This window comes from Notamacropus eugenii, chromosome 2 (assembly GCF_028372415.1).
Source record: "Notamacropus eugenii isolate mMacEug1 chromosome 2, mMacEug1.pri_v2, whole genome shotgun sequence".
NCBI classification, from domain to species: Eukaryota; Metazoa; Chordata; class Mammalia; order Diprotodontia; family Macropodidae; genus Notamacropus; species Notamacropus eugenii.
Genome location: NC_092873.1, coordinates 357,762,215 through 357,790,044, shown reverse-complemented (window position 1 = coordinate 357,790,044; position 27,830 = coordinate 357,762,215). Strand labels below are relative to the sequence as shown.

Here is a 27,830-nt window from a genome sequence, read left to right as displayed (position 1 = left end):
TTCTGCAACTTTCTGCCATTCTCCCAGCTCCTGTTATGTGCTGGTCCCAGAGTGATCCTTTTAAATGGTTGCTGTGGGGGAGTAGGCAAAGCAGAGCTCTTGGGTGTGGTCTGTCCTTAGCTCCTCCCTGCACAGGTGGCTGCAATCCCATAGCCCATCACTACCACCCCATTTCCTTTGAGAAGGAGACTAATCAGCTGAGTATCAACTTTTTTACAAAGCAGCCAGCAGCTGCTGTATTATTATGCAAAGCAGTCTTTTGAGTTCAAACCTCATCAAATCCATAGATCCTGCGTCAGATCAGCCACCAGGCAGAAGAGTCACCTACAGACATAAAGGTCAGCGATGTTTATAATGTAAGATGTGATGTTTGGTCAAAGGTGGAAGGAAGCATGGTCTCTGGCCAGTGAAACGATTCTGTCCAGTCAATAAGATCCACAGAAGGATCCTATTTAGCAAATCAAAGGAAGCAGTTTTAATTGTCCATTCCTGAGGTTTATAGAGAAACTCAGTGCGGAGAAGGAAAGGCATGTTTGAAGATGGAACAGATTTAGATTATATACAAAGACCTCTGAGGATGGTGCTTTTGAAATGAGGTACCATAAAAATTACTCACAGCCAAATGACCCCATGGCCTGATAGAGAGCTATTGTTGGCTAAGAATGGGCTTTTAAAGCAATATAGATTTGGGCAGAAATCTTAATCCCTTTAGTGTAAGCGTTCTTAACTTGGGGGTCCAAGAACTTTTAAAAAAATTGATAATTGTATTTCAGTATGGTTGGCTTCTTTTATAATCTCATATGTTTTATTTTATGCTTCTAAGCATTGTTTTGAGAAAGAGCCTAGAAATTTCACCAAATGGCCAAAGGGGTCCATGACACAAAGAAAGTATAAAAACGCCTGTGTAAATGCCCATTAATTTGGTCCTAACACTCTGTACTTCACAAAAACAAACCTAAAATTGCTTTGTGCTTGGCTCTTATGGACAGTGGCTTGCATATTTCATTCTGAATGTTCGCACTTTAATGCCTTTGCAGTGACTTTGTCTAAGCGCTGAGGCACTTTGGGAATGGAATTTCTATTTCCCCTTCCCCCCAGCAGCAAAGACAGCTCTGACTGATACTGGGGATTTGTTCAAACTTCCATTTTGGACACAAGGTTTTCTTTTTACTTGCTCTTTGTCCTTATTTCCAAAACATTTGGCTCTTTCCATAACTTGGGATACCCATAGAGTATAATACAATAAGACAGTTATTTAACTTGGATAAATAAAAGATTTACTCTACACTTATGCACTCTGTTAAGCAATGTGAATATAAGTAAACAGAAAGTCAGTCCTTGATCTCAGGGAGGTTATATTTATTGGGGGGGGGGGGGAGGCAGAGAGACAAAGCTTTAAAGGGAACTGAAAAGAAAGATGGAGTGGGACATCACTTTCTGAATTGAGTAAAGGTGGGAAAACCCTTCATTTCAATTTCCTGTTGATTTACTGGGCCATGCTACTCTTTTCATTACTGATGTCAGCATCTATTGATCTTAAAACTCTCTCCAAGGTCTTCACTTATCTTCTTTCTATGTATCCCAAAGGGTTTTGTTTTTAGTGAACAATGTTTGTAATGAATAGGACCAGTGAACAAATTTTCCAGAGGCTTTGTGAGCTTTTCTTTCCCTTTCTTCCAGTTACTGCCATGGGAGCAATATCCTCCAGAAATTCCATTTAGACAGCCCCAGCTTTCCTTTTATTCTCCCCACAGCTCGTTTCTTTCCCTGTGGCTAGATGCTTCCAAATACAGATTTCACTGGCAATGTGTGTACTCTATTCTCCTAAAAGGAAGTCTGAAACTTAAGCCCCTGATGAGAGAAGGATCAATGGTAGACTTTTAATAGTCAAAGCTCTGGCATCTTCTAGTCTTAATGTCAAATATGGAAGAGAAGGTCACGTTATTCAACTTTCCTTATTGATAGACTATTGTATTCCACCAAATGATCGCAGCCTGGGTATCCCAAGACATGAGGAGATCTGGACATTTCAGAAATAAGTTATTACTGAAAGAACTCTTGTTATAAGGCAAATAAGAGAAGACTTGTGAGTCCAAAGTGGGGGATTGTACAAATGACTAACATCAATGAGAGCTGTCCAAAACACAAGGGATCTGCAAGGACTTTGTTCTTTGTAGAGCAATGTGAATCTTAGTTAAAAATTATTATTTCACCACCCCCTGCCTCCCTCCCCCGCTCCCGCCAACACAGCTTCAGGTGAGTAAAAATTCCTTTCATGAGGTGAAGAACTCTTAATAAACAGTAAACCCAATAACTGACTAATAGGATAATTGTTTGACAATAGACAAATCATCTGGGAAGAGAGGTCTGCGAGTGAAGCCAACACCCACCTGGAGCAGGTATAAAAGACCTAGGAAGGAAGGAGCTCTTCAGACTGTGGTAGTTTGGCCTATCCACCTCACTTCAACTACTTCTCCAACTTCAGCACCTGAAGCCATGACTTCCAACATCATCCGAACATCACCTTTCTATCCTCTGGGCAGCAAGCTTCCTGGAGTAACCAACATCTCCATCTCTTCCATTGATGTTGGTGGCAAACCTGGAGCACAGGTCAAGGCTGCCTCCATGTGCTTTTCTGCAGCGATGGCCCATAACAACCGAGTCCGTGTTGGAACGACCTCTCTGGGCCGACCCAGCCTTTGTCTGCCAAACAGCTGCCGGTCAGCCTGCCCCTTACCAGGGACCCTCGACATCCCTGCCAACATTGGAAACTGCGGGAATTATGGTGAAGGTTTCTTGAATGGTCATGAGAAGGAGACCATGCAGTTCCTGAATGACCGTCTGGCCAACTATCTGGAGAAGGTGCGTCAGCTGGAGCAGGAGAATGCAGAGCTGGAGACCAAGATTCAGGAATGGAGCAAGTGCCATCCTTCCTATGTGTGCCCAGATTATCAGTCCTACTTCAGGACAATCGAAGAACTACAGCAAAAGGTAATGCTTTAATAAGAAGGAAGGAATAAGCATTAAGTGCCTTCTATGTACCAAGCACTGTGCTAAGTTAGTGCTTGACAAATATCACTTTTGTCCCACTCACCAACCTTGTGAGGTGGATGCTATTGTTACCTTCATTTTACAGTTGTAGGAACTGTGATAGACAGAGGTTAAGTGACTTGCCCAGGGTTACACAATCAATAAGTTTCTGAGACTAGAATTGGACTCAGACCTTCCAAACTCTAGAGTGAGCTTTCTATCTGTTGTGCCATCTAGTTGCCTGAAGGGCACCCAATGTCCAAAATCTGGGCTAAAGGGAATGAGGTAGGGACTATAGGAAAGGCAGAGAGTCTCAAAAGACTGAGACAAAAACCCAGAGAGCTTTGAGTTAAAATGGAAGGAGAATTGCCATGTTCCCTTTGGGGATTCCCATCTCCAAAAGACTGTCGATACTGCTACAAAATAGTATTCAGAACAGAGGCTGATGAAGAGCAAGGAGGTTTTGAAAAGAGCACCAGAGGTTGCATATTCTTATGGAAGATGTAGTTCTCAATGGGAATACCAGGGAATCCTCCCCCTGTACTTACATCATGCTTTGGGACATTATGGGATCAGCCACAGGGAACAGGTGGTCTTCAAAGGATGCCAATTGAAATATCTTATTGTTTCTCATCAGATTCTCTGTACCAAGGCTGAGAATAACCGTCTGGTTATACAAGTAGACAATGCCAAATTGGCTGCTGATGACTTCAGAATCAAGTAAGTCTAGCGGAGTTGGGGCTTAGAGCTGCCCCCTCCTTCATACCCTTTACTCTCTCAGCATACCCTTTACCCCCTTCAACAGTCTAGTATTAGAAATAGGGACTGCAATAGGGATTGGAATTGGACCAGTAATTTCATTTCTACAGGAAAACTTCCAGGTGAGCAAAGTCCCTCTACCAATGCAAATTTCAAGTTGATACCTTCTCTGCAACTTTATAGTCTTAGGAAGTTTTCTGGACCATTGAGAGGTTAAGTGACTTGTCCAGAATTTCACAGCCAGAATGTGTAAGAGACGGGACTTAAAATCAGGGCTTTCTGGTTTGGAGGCTGGCTCTCTCTCCTCCCAGGCTAATTCTGATATTGGAGACTGAGTTTTCAAATGATGGGCAAGAAAAAAGCCTTGAATCAAGCAGATGTGTGATCCAAGTTGCTTACATGCTGATTTATTTTTCTGAGTTAGAAGGCACATGCATGTTTGTGTGAGTTTTGTCTGGAATGGTTATATCATTAGGATAGGGAACTCTTGGTGTGAAAACTCCCTCCACTGATACAAGTTGGCCATTCATCTGAAATGTATGGTCTTAGAGAGTTAACTAGGGGCACTGAGAAGTAAAATGGGTTTTTCCTAGTCACACTATGACTAGGTGCCAGGGGAAAGATTTGAACTCAGGTCTTCTTTATTCTAAGGTCAATCCTCCTACTCCATATACCACACTCATGTGTGTGTGTGTGTGTGTGTGTGTGTGTGTGTGTGTGTGTGTGTATGTGCACATGTGCTCCTCAGTGAGGTAGAATCAGATCATTTCAGGAATAAACAAAGTGGAGTTAGTTTCTGAGTTTAAAAGGAAATCTAAGTTCCACTGATCCCCAGTAGAAACAAATAGGGTGAGAGAGAATTCACCACTGGAGCTCCAACATGTCATGGGTTGACAAAACAACAGAAAGGAAAAGAGAAAACATGAAAAAGGAAAGCTTTTTCTAAACTTTAGAAAAGTGAAGCAAATCAAAGATTCAGTTAAATCCAACATTTATTAAATATCAGCAAAGGGCATGGTTTTTGAGGAAAGCATGACAAGGGGAATACAAAGATAAATAAGACATTGTTCTTGTCCTCAGGAAGCTTCCAGTCTGGTAGGTTAAAGAACTTCACTTGCAGCAGATTCCAGTCTGGTCTTGTCTTCCTTTATCCTTTGCTTGTTCCATTCTGACTTTCCCCTCCACTCTTTCAAGGCATGAAAGCGAATTGTCCCTGCGCAAGCTGGTGGAGGCTGACATGTGCGGGATGCACAAGCTCATGGATAGCTTGACCCTGGCCAAGTGTGACCTGGAGGCCCAGGTTGAGTCGCTGAAGGAAGAGCAGTTGTCTCTCAAGAGCAATCATGAGCAGGTTTGGTCACACTCACAAGCAAAGATGAAACTAAGGGGTCAGGCAACACATAGCCTTGAGAGTAAGGAGGAAGGTATGCGGAGGAGAATTCTAGAGATAGAGGACTATGGTTCTTACAACTGAACCTGACTGAAAGACTCAGCAGTGCTGGAAGTCTTGCTTGGCTCTTTGGAGTTCTGCTCTCAGTGAGATTCCTTAAAGCATTTTTCATCTCCTAAAACATGTTAGAGAACTGGGTGAGCAGAGGTCTCTCTGATTTGTGCCAAGCTTGATTATAACTGATCCTAAAGGTTCTAACCCAAATCTTAGGATGTATCTGAGCAGGTACTTTCTAGCATGGATGTTGGGTAAGGGCTCTTCAGTCTCAGGGAGATTTTCTCTCTTCTATGCTGTCCTTAGGAGGCAAGGGAGGCTGCTATAAAGAGAATGACCTTTCTTACATTGGACATTCTGCTCTTCTGCCTCAACAGGAAGTCCACAACCTGCAGTGTCAGCTCGGAGACAAGTTGCGCATTGAGCTGGACACAGCCCCACCTGTGGACCTCAACCGAGTGCTGGGTGAGATGAGATGCCAGTATGAGGCCATGGTGGAGACCAACCGGAATGATGTGGAGCAGTGGTTCTTGGCTCAGGTGAGGGCAGTGGGACTCAAGGTTGGGAGGTGGCTGCTGGCTTCTGAGAGGTACTTGTAACTGACTCTGTCCTTGGGCCTCTATTGTATTTCAGAGTGAGGGCATCAATCTGCAGGCAATGTCTTGTTCAGAGGAGATACAGTGCTGCCAGTCTCAGCTCCTGGAGCTAAGATGTTCTGCAAATGCTCTGGAAATAGAACGGGAAGCTCAGCACAAACTGGTGAGTCTCCTCCTGCATTCTTAGCATTCTTCCAATTTGATTTTCTTTTTAGTCCTAAATTCTCTCCCTCTTCCTGCTTCCTTCCTTACCTATTGAGAAGGCAAGAAACAAACAAGTAAAAAAGCCCTTACAAATATGTATAATCCTGCAAAACCACTTAGCACCCTTCCAACACAGCTGATGCTTCAATAATCCTCCAAAAGCCTTTTTTTCTCCCATCTAGATGGAAATGGTCAACATATACCCCTGCAGGATAGGTCTGTGGGTTTACGGGAGGGAATTCATAGGTCATCTAATCCAACCTCCTTATTTTATAGATGAGGAGTCTAAGGTCTAGAGAGATAAAGGTACTTGGCTGAGGTCCCACAGGTCATAGTAAGAGGTGGAGCTGCGCTGACTCTATGCATTGTCCCCTCCACTGTACCATACTGCCTGTGTCCTCAGACTCCATATCAATCCTTCTTTCCATTCCAGTCATGACAGAGTGAGTTCTGGTGGATTTGTTGTCACATATAGTCCCAAGCCAGACAAAGATCTCTCCTTCACTACCAGCCACTATCTATGACAAGAAGTGAAGCTCACATTGAGAGGATTTTTGGAGAGTTATACTCAGATGTCCATACCTCTTTAGATCTTTGGAGATGGTCTTGTTTGTCCTAAGTCTGCTAGATTTAAATTAAATCTTTTATTGAGCTGGAGGAATTTCTGAATGTGATCGGTCTCTATTCAATTCCAGTTTCATTCAATTCAATAATTATTTGAGTCTCTTCTGTATGCTAGGCCCTGTGTGCTACAAGAATGTTGCTTTGTGTCTGGCTCTGGGCATTGTCTCCTTTAGGTTTCTGAGGGGTTGTTTTTCTAGGACCACTGTTTCATGATTGTCTTGGTGCTTTTCATTTTAGAAAGAGTGTTTGGAAAACTCCTTGTGTGAATCTGAGGCTCGCTATAGCACTGAGTTGGCCCAGATGCAGTATCTGATCGGCAACGTGGAGGAGCAGCTGGCTGAGATCCGGGCTGACCTAGAACGCCAGAACAATGAGTACCAAGTGCTTCTAGATGTTAAAGCCCGGCTGGAGTGTGAGATCTCCACCTACCGAAATCTGCTGGAGAGTGAAGACTGCAAGTAAGTGGGGTACTGGCTCTTCCTAGCAAGGGCATGTACACAAAGTTCATGGATCTCCTTTAGTTCAAAATGGAAGGGCTTAAGGATGGGAAAGTTGTTGAAGTGCTTTGTATATGTTTGTTCCATGAATCCATGGGAGGAAAGATTGGATTATGGCTTAAATAGATGAAAAAAACACACACCAACTCAGAGGAGGGCATCTCTTTGCCACATTCTTAAGGAATCTCCATTAATGTAGACACAAGTGGGAAAAGAAATGAATCAATTTAATTCAGGACTTCCTAGATAGAATGAGATTGTCTTATGTATTCTGGAGACTGGGGAGGGGTGGGGAACTTTCTTTTCATCTCCTTACAATTCTTCTTGTCAACACCTGTCTGCTCTGGGAAAGAAAGCATTGCTAGCAAAGGAATGAATTCTCTGAAAGCGAGCCCCTGCTTGAATGCTTCAGTTCTTATTAGTTGATCTGTATATGTGATGGTTTATTCTTAGCATCATGAATTTAGGGTTAGAAGGGATCTTTGAGGCTTGTGTTATAGATGAATATAGATTCAATCTCTTATTTTATAGATGAGGAAAGTGAGGCTCCAACGGATTAACTTGGTCATGTAGCTAGGAAGTGTCTAAGTCAGCATGTGAACTTGGGTCTTCTTGACTTTGAGTTCAGTGCCCCATACAATTCATTTCAATTCAACAAACATTTGTTAAATACTGACTATATGGAAGGTACTATATCAGGTGCCAAGAGCACAAAGACAGAATGGAAAGCAGTCTCTGACCCCAGAAAGCTTGTATTCTACTGGGAAAAAACAGCATGGATACACAAATACAATATAGATGCCAAGCAATTGAGAGGCAGCATGTACAAAGGTTAGAATATGGGCTTGGAGTCAGGAAGGGTATCTGTATTTAAGACCCACTTCTGACACTTACAAACCATGTGACCCTGGGCAAGTCACTTAACCGATTTCAACCTCAGTTTCCTTTCTTGTAAAATGAATGGGTTATATGAGAAAGTATTTACTGTCTCTTCTAGCTCCAGAGCAATGATTCTACAAAATGCAAAGTAATTTGTAGAGGAATCAAGCAAGGCCCTTAGGAGGTGTCATTTGAACTAAACTTGAAAGGAACTAGGGATTCCATGGAAAGGCAAGTCAGTACATATTAACTAAGCACTTGTTATGTACCAGGCATTGTGCTAAGCTCTGGAAATTCAGTTACAAGCAGAAAGATTCCAAGGTATGGAGATGAGGAGAGAAATCTTCCGAGCATGGGGGATAGCCTGGACAAAGGTCTGGTGGCAAGAGATAGAGCATCCTGTACAAGTGAACAACAAATAGTCCACTTGGGTTGGATGAGAGAATGTGTGTGTTTGGTGGTAGTAGTGGTGGGGAGTAAGGTGAAAGAAATCAGGCTAAAAAGAGGGTGGAGCCAGATCATGAAGGGCTTTAAATGCCAAGAGATTTTTCATATAGATTCCTGGGATGTTCTTTTCTCTCCTCAACCTAACCTTGCCTGGATGGACTTTTCCCCTTCAGACTTCCCTGCAATCCATGTTCCACACCTGCATCCTGTGTCCCCCCACCCTGTGGTCCTCGGCCCAACTGTGGTCCCCGACCAACCTGCTGCCCTCCTCGCTCAGCTTGTGGCACCAACTTGTCCAGTCGATTCTAAAATCTGAGACCCCAGCGGAGAGGTCGGAAGCCTCCTGGTCAGGGCTGCCTTCATCTAGCTTGCCAAGATTTATTTTAAGAGTGCCCAGACTCTTCTGCATCTCATAAGAAGTCTAAGTTGGCAGCCAAGAAGAGGACGGAATGTTTCATCTGCTCGGAAAAATCTGCAATTTATTGCCATTTCAGCTATTGCTTTTGTGGGATTGATGCTTATGGGATGTTGAACCTGCTTTGCTGCCTCAATTCTTTTGAGATGCAGTCATTATCTTGCAAATAAATTTGATTTCTGCAGCATGTAATGTCTCACTGTGTATCTTTTGCTATGTTTAGTAGTTGGGTCACAGCTAAGCATCCTGTAGGTACTGAATCCCCTAGGTGGCATCAAATGTTTCTAGATGCAAATAATCAATGTGTTGTAGGAGAAAGAACTTGGGGTTCAGAGTCTGGATAGACCTAGATTTGATTCCTAGATTCAACACTTACGAAATGTAGACAAATCACTTAATTGCATTGAGCCTCAGTTTTCCTTAGCTGTAAACTGGGGATAAAGCAATATTTTTCCTCCCTATGTCACAGAGTTGTTCTGAGTATACAATTTGTAAAGGGACAGGTACTGCACCTGTGATTTTAGTGGTATAAGGAGTTCATTGTGGGTGAGGAAACTCTATCTAGCACTTCTCTGCAACTGAAGAGTCTTTTGTAGAAGGTTGCCTGGAAAAGTAACTGACCTAGGGTGAGGTGACCTAAAGTAGCATTTATCAGAGAGAAGCCTTGAACCCTCCTGATTCTGGGGCCAGCTTTCTATCCACCATGCCATGGCACACCAAATGCTCCTAGATGCAAAAATCTCAGTGTTGGTAAAAACTCTGTGAAAACATAGAGTATTACACCCTATGTGTATATAGTGATACAGCTCAACATTAGTGGAATCAGAAAGGCTTGAGTTCAAATGCTCCCTCTGCCACATACATAATGGCTATATGAACTTGGGCAAATCATTTATTTTCTTAGAGTCCCAGATAACTTTCTAAATAATAAGTTATAGATAGGTTGACTACCAATAATTGAGGAAAGAGTTTCCATGCTAAAGGGATTTACTATGTGGAAGAAATTACATATTCAACTCAAAATAGATCATTTTTCTATATTTCATACAATCATAGGGTTCTTCTGCTGAAATATGGAATATGGAAATAATAACAGAGAAAATGCAATCTTCATGCAGGTGAAGAAATCAGGGTCTGTATGTTTTTTTAAAGAGAGCTCTTCCCTGACAAAGCCTGATATCTTCAGCTTGATCAATATAAAGCAATAATAAATGTTCTTTAAGAAGTTCCAAATACTCTTTATGCAGGTGGCTACCAGAGGTGTCATGATCCCTGTTTCACTAGTGAAATTTGTCCATAGCCACCTTATTAGTAAGTATCAGAGGTTGAATTTGAACCCAAGCTTTCCTGAGTCTAAGGCTATACTTTCTCTCTTTTTCTAAAGATCCCCCAACCTTCCTGTCCCTCACTAGTCCTTGTAGACCCAAGGGAGAGAAACAACAGTAACAGAAAGACTGAATTCTTTCACATGCCTACACAGGGTTTTCTGGCATGGGCTGGGAAATTTTATCCAACAGCAAAATAAGGTCACGTAGCCTAAGCAAAGACAAGATGTTGTTGAGAGCTGTTTTCCTGGGTTCACCTTCTGAGTTAAATCTCTTTCTGGAAGACTGAATTCACCTTTCATGGAGACTTGAAGATGAAATCACCTCTCTTGGAAGCGGGAGGCCTAAATCACAGAGCGGGAAAGACTCTCCAGGGGCTTGGCCTATTTCCCTCTCAGTCTGATTCCTTTGTCTAAAGAGGATCATTTCCAGTGACTCCTGTGTTTGCATCTCTGGCACTGACCTAGAATTAAGAGCTGCATTAAGAGCCGCAGATGTTATCGTGGGGCTGGCGGATCCCTGCTTGTCTTTTCGTCAGGGGTTCGAACTGCACCCAAGCAGGCCTCTTGCCAGAGGGAGGGAACAGACTGTTCTGGATTGTAGATTCCTGTGTTACTGGGATGCTGCTATCTCAACTTAAGATGTAGCTTTGATGAACTGTTGATACTAAGAAGGAACAGTTCCTTTTGGAACACTCAGTCCCCACTAAGTGCCCGTTGGTCAATTTGTTGTTGGATTCTCTCTGAGGACACAAACACCACTCAGCAAAGGATAGCAGAAGCATGAAAAGATTTCCGGTGCCTCAAATTACTCTTATATTTGTCTAGAAATTAGACCACATGCGTCAAGGGCTTAACTGTTGTTGATATTCAGTCATTTTCAGTTGCGTCCAACTTTTTGTCATCCCATTTGAGTGTTTTCTTGGCAGAGATACTGGAGAGGTTTGTCATTTCCTTCTCCAGTTCATTTAAAAAATAATATTTTATTTTTCCCTCAATTACATGTTAAAATAATTTTTAACTTTTTTTTAAAATCCTGAGTTCCAGATTTTCTCCCTCCCTCCCTTCCCTTCCCTCTCCCTGAGAGGGTTATACATGTGCAATCATTTCCATTTTAGTCATTTTATGGAAGAAAACTCGAACCAAAAAGAAAGAAAGAAAGAAAGAGAAAAATAGTATACATCAGTCTGCAGACTCCATCAGTTCTTTCCTTGTAGGCAGAAAGCATTTTTTATCATGAGGACTTTTGGTTTGTCTTGGATCATTGTATTGCTGAGAAAAGCTAAGTCATTCACAGTTGTTTATTATGCAATATTGTTACTGAACTCCTGGTTCTGCTCACTTCACTCTGCATCAGTTCATATTTTCCAGGTCTTCCCTGGTCTTTCCTTTCCTTTCCAGGTTTTTTTTCTGAAATCATTCTACTTACCATTTCTTACAGTATAATAGTATTCCATTACAATCATACACCACAAGTTGTTCAGCCATTCCCCAATTGATGGATACCTCTTCAATTTTCAATTCTTTGCCACCACAAAAGAGCTGCTATAAATACCCTTGTACAAATAAATCCTTTTCCCTTTTAAAAATAAATATCTTTGGGATACAGACCTAGCAGTTCTCCAGCTCATTTTACAGATGAAGAAATGAGGGAAACCGGGTTAAGTGATTTGCCCAGTGTCACTACCAAGTGTCTGAGATGAGTCTTCATGGCTTTAGGTTTGACATACTATCCATTTTACCACCCAGCTGTCCAAAGGCATAATAGAGATCTCAAAAACTACCTAAATGGGTTCCTTGACATTGAGTATCACACGAAGTTACTGGTTCCAAAGACTGTTCATAAACTAGGATGCTAAAGCTGATGCACATAATGCATACTTTGGATGGAATTACATGTTTTAATGCATACATAAAATATTATTCTGTATTTTGTTTTCTGTTTTTAAAATGTTGCTGCAATTCATCTTTATTACTTTAATGTCCAGTTTTTTTAAAGCGTACTGTTATATATACTTCCTGTACATTTATTTTTTCTATTTATTTTTATTTCCACATACACTTATTCCTATTTTGCTATGGAATAGTTCTACTTGCTTAATTTCTGTTATCTGAGCACTGTTTGTCTTTAGCTATGCATTTTTGGGTATTTTTGGCTAAGCATTTTTATGTTTATCTTTTGGATAATATTTTGAATAATATTTTATTTTTTCCAATTACATGTAAAAACATTTTTAACATTTATTTTTAAAAATTGAGTTCTGAATTCTTTTCCTTTCTTCCTTCTTTCTCCCTTCCCTGGGATGGCAAACAATTTGATATAGATTATACATATTCAATTGCTTTTATGCTTATTGCTACATGCTATATGAAGACAAACAAAAACATTTATTAAGTTCTCATTTCATGCAAAGCACTATGCTAAGTTCTAGGAATATAAATAGAAAAGCAAGATGAGGAACTCGCATTATAATAAGGGGAGAAAACATTGGAGGATTCAGCCACAAATCAAATAGAAAGGCTCCATGGTCCTTAGAGTGTGACAACGAAATTGATGGGAATGCGTCTTCTTTATTGTAATTTCCATTCATAAAATCATATTGGTTTTTGAGATTGAACCACTTGACAATGTCAATGACTTCAGTGGCAAGGAAGAAAATGATAGGAAATCATAGAATTTAGAGCTGAAATTTCCTCTCCTCCCTCCCCAATAGCCTTCTTGTTTATAAGTGATCACAGTTGGGCCAGAAAAGTCAAGGCTGACTTTGTGTTGGTGGTCACTCTATGCCTCGTTGACCACACATTGCACCAAATTTGCTCCTACTGAGAAGCACAGGAACATGGACTCATTTTGGTCTGAAGTAGAACCATTCCTTATTATTCTAAATGAACCTAAATCTACTTTAAGTTGTACTAGTCATAAGCCATTTTACTTCATTGGCAGGAGGTGAAGGATGGGTTATAAAGCTTAGCAAATGGAGTGCTAAGTGTTTTAATGGCAGAAATGAGAAAAAATTCACAGGTAACTCAGATGATATCTTATAATTTACCGAAGCAGAGTGGTAGAGGAGAAAGCATTGAACTTCGAACAATAATTTTTTGTATTGTACCACTGAGGTTATCAGTGTCCAGGATGGAAAGTTCTTCTATTAATGCAGATCAATATCTCTTATGTACTTGATAGCTTTAAATAGGTGCCTAGGACACTGGAACTTGCTCAAGGTCACACAGCCACACAGTATCAGAAGTGGGGTGTGAATTCTGGTCTGATTGACTCTAAGGCTGGTTCTCTGTCATGGGTGGTTCTCAAATTTTCTGGTTTCAGGTTCACTTTATGCTCTTAAAAATTGTTGAGCTCTTGGAGGGAAAATAGGGAGTCAGTGTCAGAAGTGGGACTGAAATCCTGGTCTGACTGACCTTGAGGCTGGCTCTCTATTACATGGGTGGTTCTCAAATTTTCTGGTTTCAGGTTGACTTTATACTCTTGAATGTTATTGAGTACTTGGAGAGGAAATAGGGTATCAATGATTGAACAGGGAATAGTTTAGGGATATTGGTACAGATTTCAATCCATCCATGCCTTCTCGTTTTAAGTATCTCTTGTTGATATCCTCCCATAGAGCATTCACAGAGGCTTCCTCTCTATCTTTTTACATTTTGGTCCCATGCTTAGACTGTCTATCCACTTGTGAATCCTTGCTCTTGCCACATGACATCCTCAGCTCCTTTTCCAATCATAGATTTCCAATCATACAGCCACTTTGTAGAGCATCACTGGAAATATTCTACAATCTATTTACACCATCCTTAATGGAGCTAATATTTTACCAGTCACTCAGGTATGACTTCAGAATCATCTTTGACTTCTCCTTAATCCCTGTCTTCTAATATGTCACCGAGTACTATAGATGTTTCCTTTATATTTTTCTGTCCCTTGTAGCCCGTTCTTTCAATTCCCGTAACAACCAAATTAGTTCAGGGGCTTAGCATTTCTCTACTATTTTCCTCCCCACAAGATTACATAATTCTGAGTAGAAGAGATTGTAGTCATGTAGTCCTACACATATGCAAAAGGAATCTTCACTGTAAAATTCTTGACAAATGGTCTTCTAACTATTGCTTGAAGAACTCCAACAAGGAGGAGGCTATCACCTCTTAAAAATATTTTTTTAACCTATCACCTCTGAAGAAGCTAATTCTATTTTTGGAAGCTTTTCAAAAGTGAAATGAGCTTGATATTAAGACCAAATTCACTTCTTTGTAACTTTCATACATCAACTCCTCTAGTTCTTTAAACCAGTGGATGATTGGGGCCAACCCTAGTTATCTGGATCAGTATTGAGGGCATACACATCATAGTATATAATAAAGATTTATTAAATTGTGCTGAACCTAGTTGATGGTCCAAGATTGGTGGGAGAAGGAGGAGGGAGGTGTGTAGAGACCCTTAGAAAAGAGGGACCTCAGGTTGTCTGTTCACCTCCCTTGAATTCTGGTTTATCCTCAGAAACACTATGCTTTGGAGACTGTTTCACTGCTTGGAAGCCAAGGGTCAATGTAATCATCCTGAGAATGGGGTCAAAGATGCATCTTATTTAGCATAGCAAAGAAGCTAGATAGTTAATTATCCTTTTCTGGGGTTTGTGGAGAAACAGGCTTTTGGCATATGTTTGTTATGGGTCAGAGTAAAGCAATAAAGCTTTAGGATGCTCTGAGTATGTCTGAAGATTAAGGAAATTCAAATTTTGTGCAGGAGTCTTTTTATTAATGAACTATCAAAGAAGATGTATTTTTTTCCAAAGATTCAAGAGTCTTTCAAGAGAAGGGAGATCAAAGTCCAAGAGTTTGTGTCTTCACTAAACGAGTTGAGGGAGGACACAGTCCTGAGAGAAGGGAAGGTGAGGATGTAGGTAATAAGTGGAGATGCTGAGAGAGGAAGACATGGGAAGCTTTGAGAATAGACATCATAAAATATTAATCACTGTTGACCTTAGCCAGCTCACAAAGTTCTAGAAGACGAGAATGCATTTCCCTGGAAATTTAGAACTATATTTTAAAATACATTTGTCTGCTCCCCTCTTCCTGCTTCACTCTTACCCCAATATCCTTTTTCTTTCAGATAATCATTTTCAAGGTTGACATGCCAAATGTTAATTGGAATTTAGTTTTTTCCTCATAATTCTAGCTGATTGCTTCCCCTAGTACTTATCAATGGACCTTCTCAGTTCCTCTAGGGCTATTTTGGAGTCCAAGGTCCTAGTCTTGGCTCTGTCATTCACTAATTCTATGGCCTTGGGTAAGTCCTTTCATTTCTCCAGGCCTCAGTTTTTCTCTCTGTGAAATAAGAAATTTGGTTCCCCATCAGTTTTAAAATCCTATGATTCCGATATTGTCCAAGGTTGCTGGGAAGGTCAGTTTCTTGAGTCTGGGAACCTATCTTTGAATGACCTTTATGTGACCTTATACATAAGGCCATTTGATGAGGAAGAGGATAGTTAGGATTCTTTCTTCCAGCTTCAATTGCCTGGACAACACTATCATTGCTATGTGTTTTAGACTCTTTCAGTTTTTCATACTTTTCAGAGATCAAAGTACTTATTCAAATGAATTTCTTGGGTCAGGAAAAGGATATGAAGTAAAGATTATATAGCCTCTGTTACCCATGAGAAGATGGCATGACTCTTCACCATTTCACACACTTGAATGGGAGGTCAAAGAGTAATTCAAAGCCACTGAATTTGGGATGTTGTTTATAAGTCTTTGAAGAATGGGATTTTTGCATGCATTTTTTAGGGCCATGTGGTAGTAAGCAGTTTTGTGTTGAACAAAATCACTTTTATGATCTAATTAACTCTTTATAGGAAACCAAATCACTGACTAATCAGGAGACTGTATAATAACATAAATGCTGAGTGGAATGCCAGTTTCTTGCACCAACACCCATTGGCCAGGGGTATAAATATATGTATATAAGTTTAGGGGAAAAGGAACTGTTCAGTTTTGAGTACAACCTAGAGACAACCCAATACCTCTGTTCTGCTGCCATGACTGCCAACTTCTATAGAACATCTGGTTCTTCAGGCTCCATCAGGAGTGGGAGGCTTTTGGAACCTCCAGCTGCCTCCATGTGCTTTTCTGCAACTGTGGCTCACAACAACCGAATCCGTGTTGGAACGACCTCTCTGGGCCGACCCAGCCTCTGTCTACCAAGCAGCTGCCGGTCAGCCTGCCCCTTACCGGGGACCCTTGACATCCCTGCCAACATTGGGAACTGTGGATATTATGGTGAAGGTTTCTTGAATAGCCATGAGAAGGAGACCATGCAGTTCCTGAATGACCGTCTGGCCAACTATCTGGAGAAGGTGCGTCAGCTGGAGCAGGAGAATGCAGAGCTGGAGACCAAGATTCGAGAGTGGAGCAAGTGCCAGCCTTCCTTTGTGTGCCCAGATTACCAGTCCTACTTCAGGACTGTGGAGGAGCTCCAACAGAAGGTAATATTTAGGAGGGTACTTTTGGTTTTCAGGGTCTCAGGTTGTAGTGTGAAAAAAATGTGGATAAATCATATATGTTCATTTGTGGAAGGAGACTTTTTCACATAAAACAGAAAGAGCACATTTGTTATTCTAGATTCAGGGCTCTCTATGCTCTTAAGTTAGGTACAAATGAACCTTAAATTTTGCAGTTTTCTAGAAAATATTGTTTATGTCATGGAAGGAACACAAGATTTGACTAATGAAATTGAAGTTAGAGGCCTGGAAATTACAGACAAGTGGATATCAGCTAGACTGAGGACAGACTTTAAAAAGTGGAATGCATTATTTCAGGAGGCAGTGGGTTCATTTTGCTAGAGGTCTTCAATTAGAAACCGAACAACCACTTATTGACTGTTTTGTTGAGGGACTTTTGACTTGGGTGCAGTTTGGAAAAGATGTCTCTGAAGTCTTTTCCAGTCCTGAGATCCTGGGATTTTGGAGAACTCATGGATATATTAATTCATCTCCATTGACCTAGGGTATCTCCACAGGATTCATGTGCTATCAGCCTAGTTTCACAAGGCCATTTTGCTTAACCCTGGGATAGAGGAAACAAGTGTCTTCCAAATGGTCATCCCCCAAAACTAGAGCGGCCAAGAGCAGATTCTCAGCGAACTTAGTGAATAAGAATGAGGAAGCTTTTTTACTTCGGGAGTGCAACCTATCTCCTGAGAAAACATGGTATTCCATCCCAGTCTATTGTACTAGCTTGGGGCAGCTAGGTGGTGCAGCGGACAGAGCACCTGTGCAGGAGTCAGGAGGACCTGAGTTCAAATCTCACCTCAGACACTTGACACTGACTAGCTGTGTGACCTTGGGCAAGTCACTTAACCCCAGTTGCCTCATGCTAGGTCATCTCCAGTCATCCTGATGAATATCTGGTCACTGGATACAGATGGCTCTGGAGGAGAAGTGAGGCTGGTGACCTGCACAACTCTCCCTCACTCAAAACAAAGTCAAGTGCAAGTCATGTCATTATTTCTCTGATGGCATGGTCTTCTTCGGCAACAAAGGACGAACACACACACATTGTACTAGCTGCAAGAGTGGTCATAATGTATAATATTCATTACAGTTATTCCTTAGGGAAAAAAAACAACATTATTTTGTTTGTGATGTAAAAGGAACAAACTATTGTCCTTATTTTTTTAACCCAACCCAATCTAACACAATTTATTAAATGCCTACTACGTGTAAGGCATTGTGTTGGACTCCACTGATACAAAGCTGAAAAAAAGGACTCTTGTCAAGGAATTTACATTTTACTACAGGGAATCAAATTATAAACAGATTTACATATCCAATTTAAACTGAGGAGGGAGAAAGAGCATAGGATCAGAAATTTGGAGCTGAAAGTTTCTTTAGCTGCTTTAGTTTAACCTTCTGATTTTACAGATGAAGAATTTGAGGTTGAGAGGTTAAGAGATTTGTCTAGGTTCACACAGCTAGTAAATCTGTAAAGCAAAATTTGAACTCATATTTTCTTGAGTTCTTTAACTGCCAATCATCGATATTATCCTTGTAACCCTATTTTGTAGCCTAGTGCTTGATGAATAGATAGTGCTTGATAAATGTATATCCATTAACTGATTGAACTTTATTTGATAGGTAATGGGGAGCCATGGAAGGTTTTTGAAGAGGGGAGGTCATTTAAGGTTTGGAATTCAATCAGTTGATCAACAAATATTTATTAATTGCCTCTTAAGTGCCAGACATTGTGCTAGGCACTAGCCCTACAAACACAAAGAAGGTAGAAATTCCTATTTGCATTCTAATGAGGGAGCTGGTCAATCAACAAACATTGATTGAGCACTTACTATGTGCCAGGCAAGTATGCCAGGAAAAATGAGGCAAATTAACTTTTGAGTTCAATTCAGTGTTTGTGCAACTGAATTGAATAGCCTATGGGAGAGATTATGCTATGGCACTGCATGTGAAATGTATGAAAACATGAATGCTTCATATTTAAGGCTTCAGTAGGTCTGAACACAATACATGACCAACCATGCTACCTCTCCTTCTTCAGATCCTGTGTACCAAGTCCGAGAATACCAGGCTGGTGGTTCAGGTTGACAATGCCAAGCTGGCTGCTGATGACTTCAGAACCAAGTGAGAAGGGCTAGAAGAGGGAGGGGAGGGGAGGCAGAAAACTTCTTTGTTCTTCTCTGGCCCCACTGGCTGGGAATGTAATTAACTCAAGTCTTAACTCAGTATTTACTGCTGAAGACAAAGAAACACGCCAACCCAAAGGACTAAAAAGTAGACAGAGGCTGTCAGAGCTGTAGGAATTGTAGAGACGATTCACTGTCCTTCCTCACTTTACGGTAAAGGAAACAGAGACCCAGAGACTCTTCGATGACATATGAGATAGCAAGAAGGGCTCTCATCTCTCAGTTCTTCCCTCAGTATCCAGGCTGCCCCTCTTCAGTTGGCCAATAATATCTCAAGTCACATTAATAACAACTAAGGTGACAGAAATTACAGTTCCTACCTTTCAAATGTGGCAAGTTAAGTACAGACAGTTTGAACAACCTACAAGGGCTACATGGAGGGACAATGACAGGAGTGGACAGAATGCTGGAGTCAGGAGATTCCAGGTCTAGTCGTGGGTGAGCTACCATCTTACAGTAAGACCTTAGCCAGTCCTTTTGTCTCAGTGCCTCAGTATCCCCTTCTATAAAATGCGGGGGTTAGATGAGTGAATCTTTGAGTTCCCTTCCTGTTCTGATATTCTCTCTTTCTCTGATTTGGGATTAGTATTGATCCTATAGTATATTACAGGTAAATCTTTCTTTCCTAGGGATAAAGAAAGTAATTTTCAAAAAAAAATAAAAGAAAGCAATTTTCTGTTCAATATGATGTAACAGACTGTTGAATGTGAAACCAGAGGACCTGGGTTTGAATCCTGACTTTGTCACTTACTTTTTATGTGACCTTGGAAAAATTATTTAACCTCTCTGGGACTCATTTTCTTCATATGTAGAAAGAGGGAGTTGATGTTTTGTGGTTGTTATTCAGTCGTATTCAGCTCTCAGTGATCCCATTTGGGGTTTTCTTGGCAGAGATACTGGAGTGGTTTGCCATTTCCTTCTCCAGCTCATTTTACAGATGAGGAAACTAAGGCAAACAGGGTTAAATGATTTGCCCATGGTCACACAGCTAGCAAGTGTCTGAGGCTTTTTTGAACTCATAAAAATGAGTCTTCCTGATTCCAAGCCCAGTTCTCTGTTCACTGTACCACCTAGCTGCCCAAGTTGATTTTGAGGACATCTAAATGTCCTTCTAGTTCTAAATCCGTGATCTTTGTGATTTATGAAGTTGGATTCTGATTCCCAAAATCTAGATCATGGGATCTAAAATTGGACCTTAGAAAGCATGCAGTCCAAATGAGGAGGGAACCAAGATTCAGAGATAATTGACTTGTTGTAGGCCATATAGCCAGTGAGGAGCAGAGCTGGGAATAAAGTCCAGTTCCTTTGCAAATACAATTGTTGCTTTCCGCTCTAAACCAGGGGTTCTTGGCCTTTTTTGACCCCTTTGGACCCTTTGGCAAGCCTAGTGAAACCCAATGCTACTCTACTTTATTGTCTGCATTCATAATGGAAGGAAATGCTAAATTTCAATTAGAGGTTAGTGAAAAGGTATAATCTTTTCCCTATTCAAGTTGATAGACCACCTGAAATCTATCCATGGACCTCTTAGAGAGTCTGTGGACCCCAGCTCAAGGACCCCTGCTCTAAACCACATCATCTCTCATTAGAGATGGGGCTCTCTTGATCCATGTGAGTATTGAAGAATGTTGGAGGTCAGCCACTTGGGGAGCTCCTGTACCCTGTAGGACATGCTGGTGACAAACCTACACAATAAGTAAAACCAAAAATAAAGAAGAAAAACCAGTGAAGCTAAGACAAAAAGCTGACTCTCCAGGGCCATTTCTGCCATTCTCTGAGTATATATACTATGAACTCCTCTTTTCTGTCATGTTGAAAGGTATGAGACTGAGCGATCTCTCCGTCAGCTGGTCGAGGCTGATATTGGAAGCCTGCGCAGGAACCTAGATGACCTCACTCTGGCTAAATGTGATCTGGAGGCCCAGTTGGAGTCCCTGAAGGAAGAACTTCTGAGCTTCAAGAAGAATCATGAGCAGGTAGGGGTACACATCAAATACAGACCCTGAACTGAGCCTATTTGAATCTATCCATTCCATTTGGGTGGAAAAATCGAGACTTTCTTCCTTTCTAGAAGAAATCTAGATAATAATAGCTGGCATATAAATCCTAAATACTTTATATAGTGCCTTACAGCATTATATAAGTAGTGCTTTGAGGTTTTTAGAGAACCTCAAAAACGGGATCAAGTTTTATCTTTCCAATGCCCTGGGAGAGATTTGTTCCTTCAAATTAGGCTATAATCTATTAGGATCAAATGAGATCACAATTGTAAAGCACTTAGCATAGTGCCTGGCACATAGTAAGTGCTATATGAATGTTAGCTATTATTATTATTCTTAACCATTATCCCTGACAAGAAGGATCTGAGGAGGTGGGAGACCATGCTGCAGAGTATGGAATATACACTGCTTGGACATATACTGTCTTGTGAAGACATTTTTTAGCTGGGCTTGTGAATTCTCCCATGCAGAGAACTTCCAATGTAGACATTCTCTCGAGCCATACACATCAGCAACTCCTCTGTAACTTAATAGAGAAAGTTAGCTGCCCATGGCACAGAGAAGTTAAAGAACTTGGCTGTGTTACACCAGACAGTCTGAGTTAGTGGCGGGACCTGACTTATACCAAGACCTGCCTTCTGTCCTCTATGTCATGTTATCTTTTAGTGACCTCAGTAATTATTTGTTAATAATCCCAAGCTCCTCTGTAACATTATAAAACCACTCTGGCTTGACTGATCACTCGAGGCAAAATGGATGGTCATTGAAGAGCTGAGCTGATGCTTCAGTCTAGGTGACATTCCTTTGCTGGATTCTACCTGATTGCTGCTTCCTTGTTTTTGTCTACTTCTTGTATGTTAACATAGTTATCAGGAATAGTAAAGAGGCTCTTCCATTTAGTGCCAAGCTTTACCAGGTCTGGTTAACGACGTTGCCTGGTGTTGCCTGAAACTGAAAGTTGCTGTGCCTGGTGTGGTATGGTGGGGTCATTCCAGCAGTTTCTAACCAAATCATAGCATTAGAAGGGAAATTGTTTCAGATATAGAACCCCCAGGTAGAAAGATTCTCCTCTGCCTCTGTAGGAAGCTCCTTGCTGACCACAAACTTGTTTGATAGTTCTTAAAATTCTCTGAGCAGGTTCTTCCTGTAAGAAATATTGGGCAAAGGCTCTTCAGTACCAGAGAGATTTTCTTTCTTCCATTCTGCCCTCCAGAGGCAAGGGAGGCTGCTACAAAGATAATGACCTTTCTTATACTGGACATTCTGCTTTTCTGTCTCTCTAGGAAGTTCACAACTTGCAGTGCCAGCTAGGAGACAAGCTGCGCATTGAGCTGGACACAGCTCCACCTGTGGACCTCAACCGGGTGCTGGGGGAGATGAGATGCCAGTATGAGGCCATGGTAGAGACCAACCGGAATGATGTGGAACAGTGGTTCTTGGCTCAGGTGAGGGTAGTGGGGCTCGAGGTTGGGAGGTGGCTGCTGGCTTCTGGAGGGTTCTTGTAACTGACTTTGTCCTTGCGCTTCCGCTGTATTTCAGAGTGAGGGTATCAGTCTGCAGGAGATGTCCTGTTCGGAGGAACTACAGTGCTGCCAATCCGAGATCCTAGAGCTAAAGCGCTCAGTGGATGCTCTGGAGGTTGAGCGGCAGGCTCAGCATAAACTGGTGGGTTTATTCCCCTCTAACTTCTATATGTGGTAAATTCAGTACATTTTCCCTACCAGCTGTCTTGCTCTGAATAATTCCCTAATTTACAAACAGGTAATCATTTAAAATCTCACCTCTATCTCCTTTAGAATAATGTTCTCAAAAAAAATCTGTAAAATGTTCCATTCAGTCAGTCAGTTATGTACCAGCCAGTGTGCTAAGCCCAGGGGCTAGAAACAGACAGTACTTGCCCTCAAGGGGCTTTTGATCTACTGGAGAAGGATAACAATTGAAGGACTGTGTACAAACAAGCTATTTATTAAGTGCCTGCTAAGGAAAGGTGCTGTGCTAGGACAGAGAAAGAAGAAAGGAAGGAAAGTGTGTGCCTTAAGGAACTAGCTTCCTCTGGAATAATCGAAGTATTTAGAACAAGTTAAGGCTTGCAAGGTACCTTGCATCCATTAACTCACTTGATTGGCAGCAAGTTGGAGGCAGAACATAGAGTGCTGGGCATGGAGTCAGGAAGTTTTGAGTTCAAATCTCATCACTTCTTAGCTGTGTGACTCTGGACACCCCACTTCACCCGTCTGCCTTAGTTTCCTCAGCTGTAAAATGAGGATCACAATAGCACCTACCTACTTACCTTGTTGTGAGGATCAAATGAAATGACATTTGTAAAAGACTTAGCACAATTCCTGGCACAAAGGAAGCAGGTGCTTAATTAATGCTTGTTCCATTTCATCTCCATGTGCAACAGGTGTTATAATACCCATTTTACAGATGACAAAACTGAGATTGAGCAAGTAAATGTCAGCGTCCAGAATGTAAACTTAGATCTTTCTTTCCCAAGTCCAGCATTTTATGCACTCATTATACCATGCTGCCTCTAATGAATGAACATACATGCTTTGAAGTAAGATTTATTGGCAGAGAGCTATGAAGTATTATCTTAAAAGACTATGATGAAAAGCAAGTTAAGACTCAGGGCTCTTCCAGCTGAATTATAGAGCAGACATTTATAGAGCACCTCAAAGTCCACAGAGCACCTTGACTGTATTATATCATTTAATCTTCATAACTTGAGAGAATTGGAAATCAGATTTCTTCAGGGTTACCTTCATAAGACCATTGATTTAGATTTAGAAGAGACTGCAGGGGCCATCTAAAATGACTTCCTCCTTTTGCAGAAGAGGAAACTGAGGACTAGAAGTTGAGTAACTTGCCCAGGGTCAAACAGGTAGTTAAATTGTAGAGGTAGCACTTGAACCTAGGTTTTCTGACTCCAAATGCATTGCTCTCTTCCACTGTACAAAGTTGCTCCTTAATCCCCTATAAATTTGCTAATATTTTGAGATTAGATGGGGATTACCACACAAACAGAGTGTGGGAGTGATGGCTTCTTCTACTAATGACTTCCTTCTCTCTCTGTGTCTGAGACAGTGCCTGAGATTTTGGCTGACTCAGAGACGGTTTTTTTATTTTTAAATTGGAAATGCAGTGTGTGGTATAGTGTCTTGAGTCCTGGACTTGGAATCAGGAACTGAGTTCAAATCCTACCTTTTACTTTAACTCCTTGTATATTAAGTCACTTAACCAATCAGAGCTTTTCTTATTTGAGAAATGGGGAGAATCATGGTTCTACTACTTACCTCATGAGAGTAAAGGGGATAACGTGTAGGAAGTGGTGCATGAACATGTTAATGTCTCATTGTTCCTTCTCATTTCAGAAAGAGTGTTTGGAGAACTCCTTGTGTGAATCTGAGGCTCGCTATAGCACGGAGCTGGCCCAGATGCAGTATCTGATTGGTAATGTGGAGGAGCAGCTGGCTGAGATCAGAGCTGACCTGGAGCGACAGAACCAGGAGTACCAGGTGCTCCTGGATGCCAAAGCTCGGCTGGAGTGTGAGATCTCCACCTACCGAAATCTACTGGAGAGTGAAGACTGCAAGTAAGTATCTTATCATGTAGAGAGTGGTTAATCTCAAAGCATGATTCACAAACGATGGCATGTTTGTCTGTGGCAGTTGTGTAGAAAACTGTGGAGCTGGTCTTAAGGTAAGAATACTGTTTTCTGGAAGGGATCATTGAGATCATTTATCTAGTTTATAGTTTAAACTATAGTTTAAAGTTATAGCATAGTTTAAAAATGAGGAAGTGAGGAAACCAACGCCTATAGATGTTATGTGACTTGCCCAAAGTCACACACATCATGTAGCAGAGTTGGGATTTGAAGCCAGGCTATCTGACTCCAAATCCAGCATTTTTTCTACATCACCATTTTTAGCTGCCGTGTTGGATACAAAGCTTTCTTTTCCTGTTGCTGACTGATTGGACAAGGAATCACAATTATTACCAGGAAGTTGAAATATTGTGAATTAGAGCTGGCCAGTATTATTTGGCTTTTGATAAAATTTATATTTGGATCGGAATGACAACAGTATAAATAGCAATAACTGTGCCAAATATTTCTGTAGTGCTTAAAAGAAACTTCTTTCAAAAAATTTTATGTCTATTATTTCATTTTATGCTTCAAGGAACCCTGAGAGATAGAGCAGGTATCATGTCCATCTCACAGGCAAGGAAACAGAGACAAAGAGAATGAATTACCTAGTCAGTGGCCCAGACCCCAGCCCCATTCTCTTCCCACTGGGTTGAGTCTCTCTCTTTTTATTTTCTTCTGTCTCTCTTTCTTCCTCCCTTCCTCTCACCCTTCTTTCCTTTCCTCTTTCCTTCATTCCTTCCTCCCTTCCTTTGTTCCTTCCTCTGTCTCCCTTTCTTTTCTCTTTGTCTTTATGTCTGTCTGTCTGTCTTTGTCTCTGTCTCTGTCTCTCTCTCTTTCTCTCTCTGACTCTGTGTCTTGTCTCTCTTCACATTTCATTTTCCTATTTATATGTTAGACTGTTAGTCAGGATACTTGGGTTATCTAGGCTTGGCTGTGCCACTAAGTCTCAAATCACCCTCTCTCTCTTTCTTCCCATTTTATTTTCCTACTCAAATACCAGTTGGGAGTCAGAATACTTGGATACTAGATTTGGCTCTGCCACTATTTATCTATAAGACCTTGGGCAAGTCACTTCCCTCCCTCTTTGTCTCAGTTTCTTCCTCTGTAAAATGAGGAGGATGATTAGTTGATCTCTAAGGTCTCTTCCAACCCTGATATTCTAGGATGTCTAAGTGCTTTAGCTTTCCATTTGTTTTACAACTAAATGTCTGAAATGACTTTTCCCCCTACAGGCTTCCCTGCAACCCATGTGCTAACCCCGTATCCTGTGTCCCTTGTCCACCTCCTGCTGCCTGCACACCCTGTAAACCTTGCCTTCCCAGTGCCCCACGATCTCTCTGTGGTCCTTGCTCATCACCACGATGCTAAAAGTCTGACAAGCCTAACATACTGCCCTATGGAACAATCTTCATCTCCTGAGGTCTTTTCCCATGGACCACTTAAAGAACCACGTTATCCCTTCTGACTTAAGGAATCTCTAAGACTTCAGCCTTCCCATCAACCTGAATGAGTAAACACACTTGACTTGTGTTTTAAAGTCTGGAATATTCTCTCCCTTAATGTGGGATACCTTCTTCCTAGGCTATATTTTTATTCATGTTTACTTTCAGGGCATATCCAGCCTCATATTTTTTGTCATTTGCTATTTTCCTTTCTTCTTTGATATAATCAAAAATCTTTATTTATTGGTAATAAACTTCTTTTTCCACAGCATAATTACATTAGTCCTCATTGACCTTAAGTAATGAACTGTTGTGTGAGCTTGTGAGGTGCCATGAGGGGTTTGATGGGTTTTTCCATAAAGTTGGTGTTTGTCTGTTTGGTGTAGAGCACCAGAATATAGGTGCCAAAGTCTGTCAGAAATGAACAGGAGAAAGATGTGGGGCCATGGTAACACATTATGCAGAGGAGACACATTTTCCCCTAGGACTTAACTAACATGAATCCTGGCAAAAGGGGCTTTAAGTCAGGGCAGTGGAAATACAGACTCAGGATTATCATAGTAATGCTGGAAGCTTTGGCAAACTGAGCTGATGTGGAAGATAACCCTGCAGGAAGGAGGACATCGTTATTCAGTCATATTCGACTGACTTTCTGTGACCCCTTTTGGGGTTTTGTTGGCAAAGCCACTGGAGTGGTATGCCATTTCCCTCTCCAACTCATTTTGTAGATGAAGAAACTTGGACTTACCTAGGGTCACACAACTAGTAAGTGTCTAAGGCCAGATCTGAACTCTGGAAGTTGAGTTGTCCTGACTACAGGCCCAGCATTCTATCCACTGCACCACCTAGCTGCTCCTTGTCTCTATAGGGCAGAACTAATAGTAATTGGTGGTCATTACAAAGATGCAAATTTAAACTTGATTTAAGGAAAATCTTCCTTATAATTGGAGTGATCCAAAAGCCCAGTAGACTTCCTTAAGAAGTAACGGGCCCCTCCTCTCTTGAGATGTTTAAGCAAAGGTTATCATGTATTTTGTAGAGGATGCACCTGAAGAGAGATATGGGATAGACTGTAGCTCTTAAATTCAACAATTTTGGAAACTAGTCTCTGCTAGTCTGCCAGATCAAATGGGTCCCTTTAAGTCCACTTGTGCAGAATATTTCTCAGGGTCTACTTGCCAGGACTTTTCCAGTGGTTGTCCTGCCTTTTCAGGCTATGCATTAAAGCAGGTAGTGAGGAGCCCCCAAAGTTTGTGCTGCCATCTGCTATGAATCAGGTCTTCTTGTTCTATGGTCACAATTATGGTTGAAACAATGGCTTTCAAGAGGTGAATGGTCCAGAAAAATTCCCTTGGAAGTTCCTTCCTTTTGTTCAACACTGCTTTTTGTGCCTTCTCATCACAGCATCTTTCTTAGAAATTTCCATCCCTGTGGGATTATGATTTATTTAATATCTTCCAAGTGCAAGATCAGTCACTGTGCTATAGGAACACACAGAATCATGGAGCAATGCCCACTGGGGAATCTCTAGTGGTCATCCAGTTTTTTTCTCTCCAGCTCCAGGGGAGACTCCCAAATGTCAGAATTCTCTCTAGCCAATGAACATAGGACATAGCTGATTTGGGAGGCTGTGGGACCAGCGTTTAGGACTTGCTGACTTTTTGGGAAAGCTCCAGTAGGGTCCCAGTGTCTTGCTACTTGCTGAACTTTTGGTTAGTTTACCAGTCCCAGGAGTTTGAAACAGTGATGACACATCCCTGAAGCTCCCACCAAGAATGAACAATTGCAAATAGTCTTAATTTAGCATCCAAATAAA

General features: G+C 41.3%; 2 protein-coding genes across 3 annotated transcripts; both read left to right on the top strand.

Moving 5' to 3' along the window:
- The first annotated feature begins 134 nt into the window (after positions 1 to 134).
- On the top strand, positions 135 to 9,082 carry LOC140528525 (keratin, type I cuticular Ha7-like). Of its 2 annotated transcripts, none has more exons than XM_072646426.1 (8): positions 135 to 338; positions 2,345 to 2,991; positions 3,668 to 3,750; positions 4,984 to 5,140; positions 5,611 to 5,772; positions 5,867 to 5,992; positions 6,895 to 7,115; positions 8,654 to 9,082. In XM_072646426.1, exons 1-8 carry the CDS (start codon positions 245 to 247, stop codon positions 8,787 to 8,789), a joined length of 1,626 nt encoding a protein of 541 aa, XP_072502527.1. In that variant the 5' UTR covers positions 135 to 244; the 3' UTR covers positions 8,790 to 9,082. The 2 variants fall into 2 exon arrangements, with proteins under 2 accessions (XP_072502527.1, XP_072502528.1); XM_072646427.1 differs by lacking the exon at positions 135 to 338 and adding an exon at positions 458 to 596.
- Positions 9,083 to 16,263: 7,181 nt separating this feature from the next.
- Positions 16,264 to 26,288, top strand: LOC140524027 (keratin, type I cuticular Ha7-like). Its single transcript, XM_072638557.1, has 7 exons — positions 16,264 to 16,710; positions 18,779 to 18,861; positions 20,743 to 20,899; positions 22,207 to 22,368; positions 22,463 to 22,588; positions 24,298 to 24,518; positions 25,805 to 26,288. The coding sequence occupies exons 1-7, from the start codon at positions 16,264 to 16,266 to the stop codon at positions 25,938 to 25,940; spliced, it is 1,332 nt and encodes a 443-aa protein (XP_072494658.1). The 3' UTR covers positions 25,941 to 26,288.
- Positions 26,289 to 27,830: the final 1,542 nt, after the last annotated feature.

What these genes read in the sequence shown, in the direction of transcription:
- LOC140528525 (XM_072646426.1), top strand. Translation starts at nt 245, where the DNA reads ATGCAAAGCAGTCTTTTGAGTTCAAACCTCATCAAATCCATAGATCCT. An exon ending in AGCAGTGGTTCTTGGCTCAG is followed by an intron (nt 5,773 to 5,866) that starts GTGAGGGCAGTG and finishes ATTGTATTTCAG; the next exon opens with AGTGAGGGCATCAATCTGCA. An exon ending in GGGAAGCTCAGCACAAACTG is followed by an intron (nt 5,993 to 6,894) that starts GTGAGTCTCCTC and finishes TTTTCATTTTAG; the next exon opens with AAAGAGTGTTTGGAAAACTC.
- LOC140524027 (XM_072638557.1), top strand. Translation starts at nt 16,264, where the DNA reads ATGACTGCCAACTTCTATAGAACATCTGGTTCTTCAGGCTCCATCAGG. An exon ending in TGGAGGAGCTCCAACAGAAG is followed by an intron (nt 16,711 to 18,778) that starts GTAATATTTAGG and finishes CTCCTTCTTCAG; the next exon opens with ATCCTGTGTACCAAGTCCGA. An exon ending in CTGGAGAGTGAAGACTGCAA is followed by an intron (nt 24,519 to 25,804) that starts GTAAGTATCTTA and finishes TTCCCCCTACAG; the next exon opens with GCTTCCCTGCAACCCATGTG.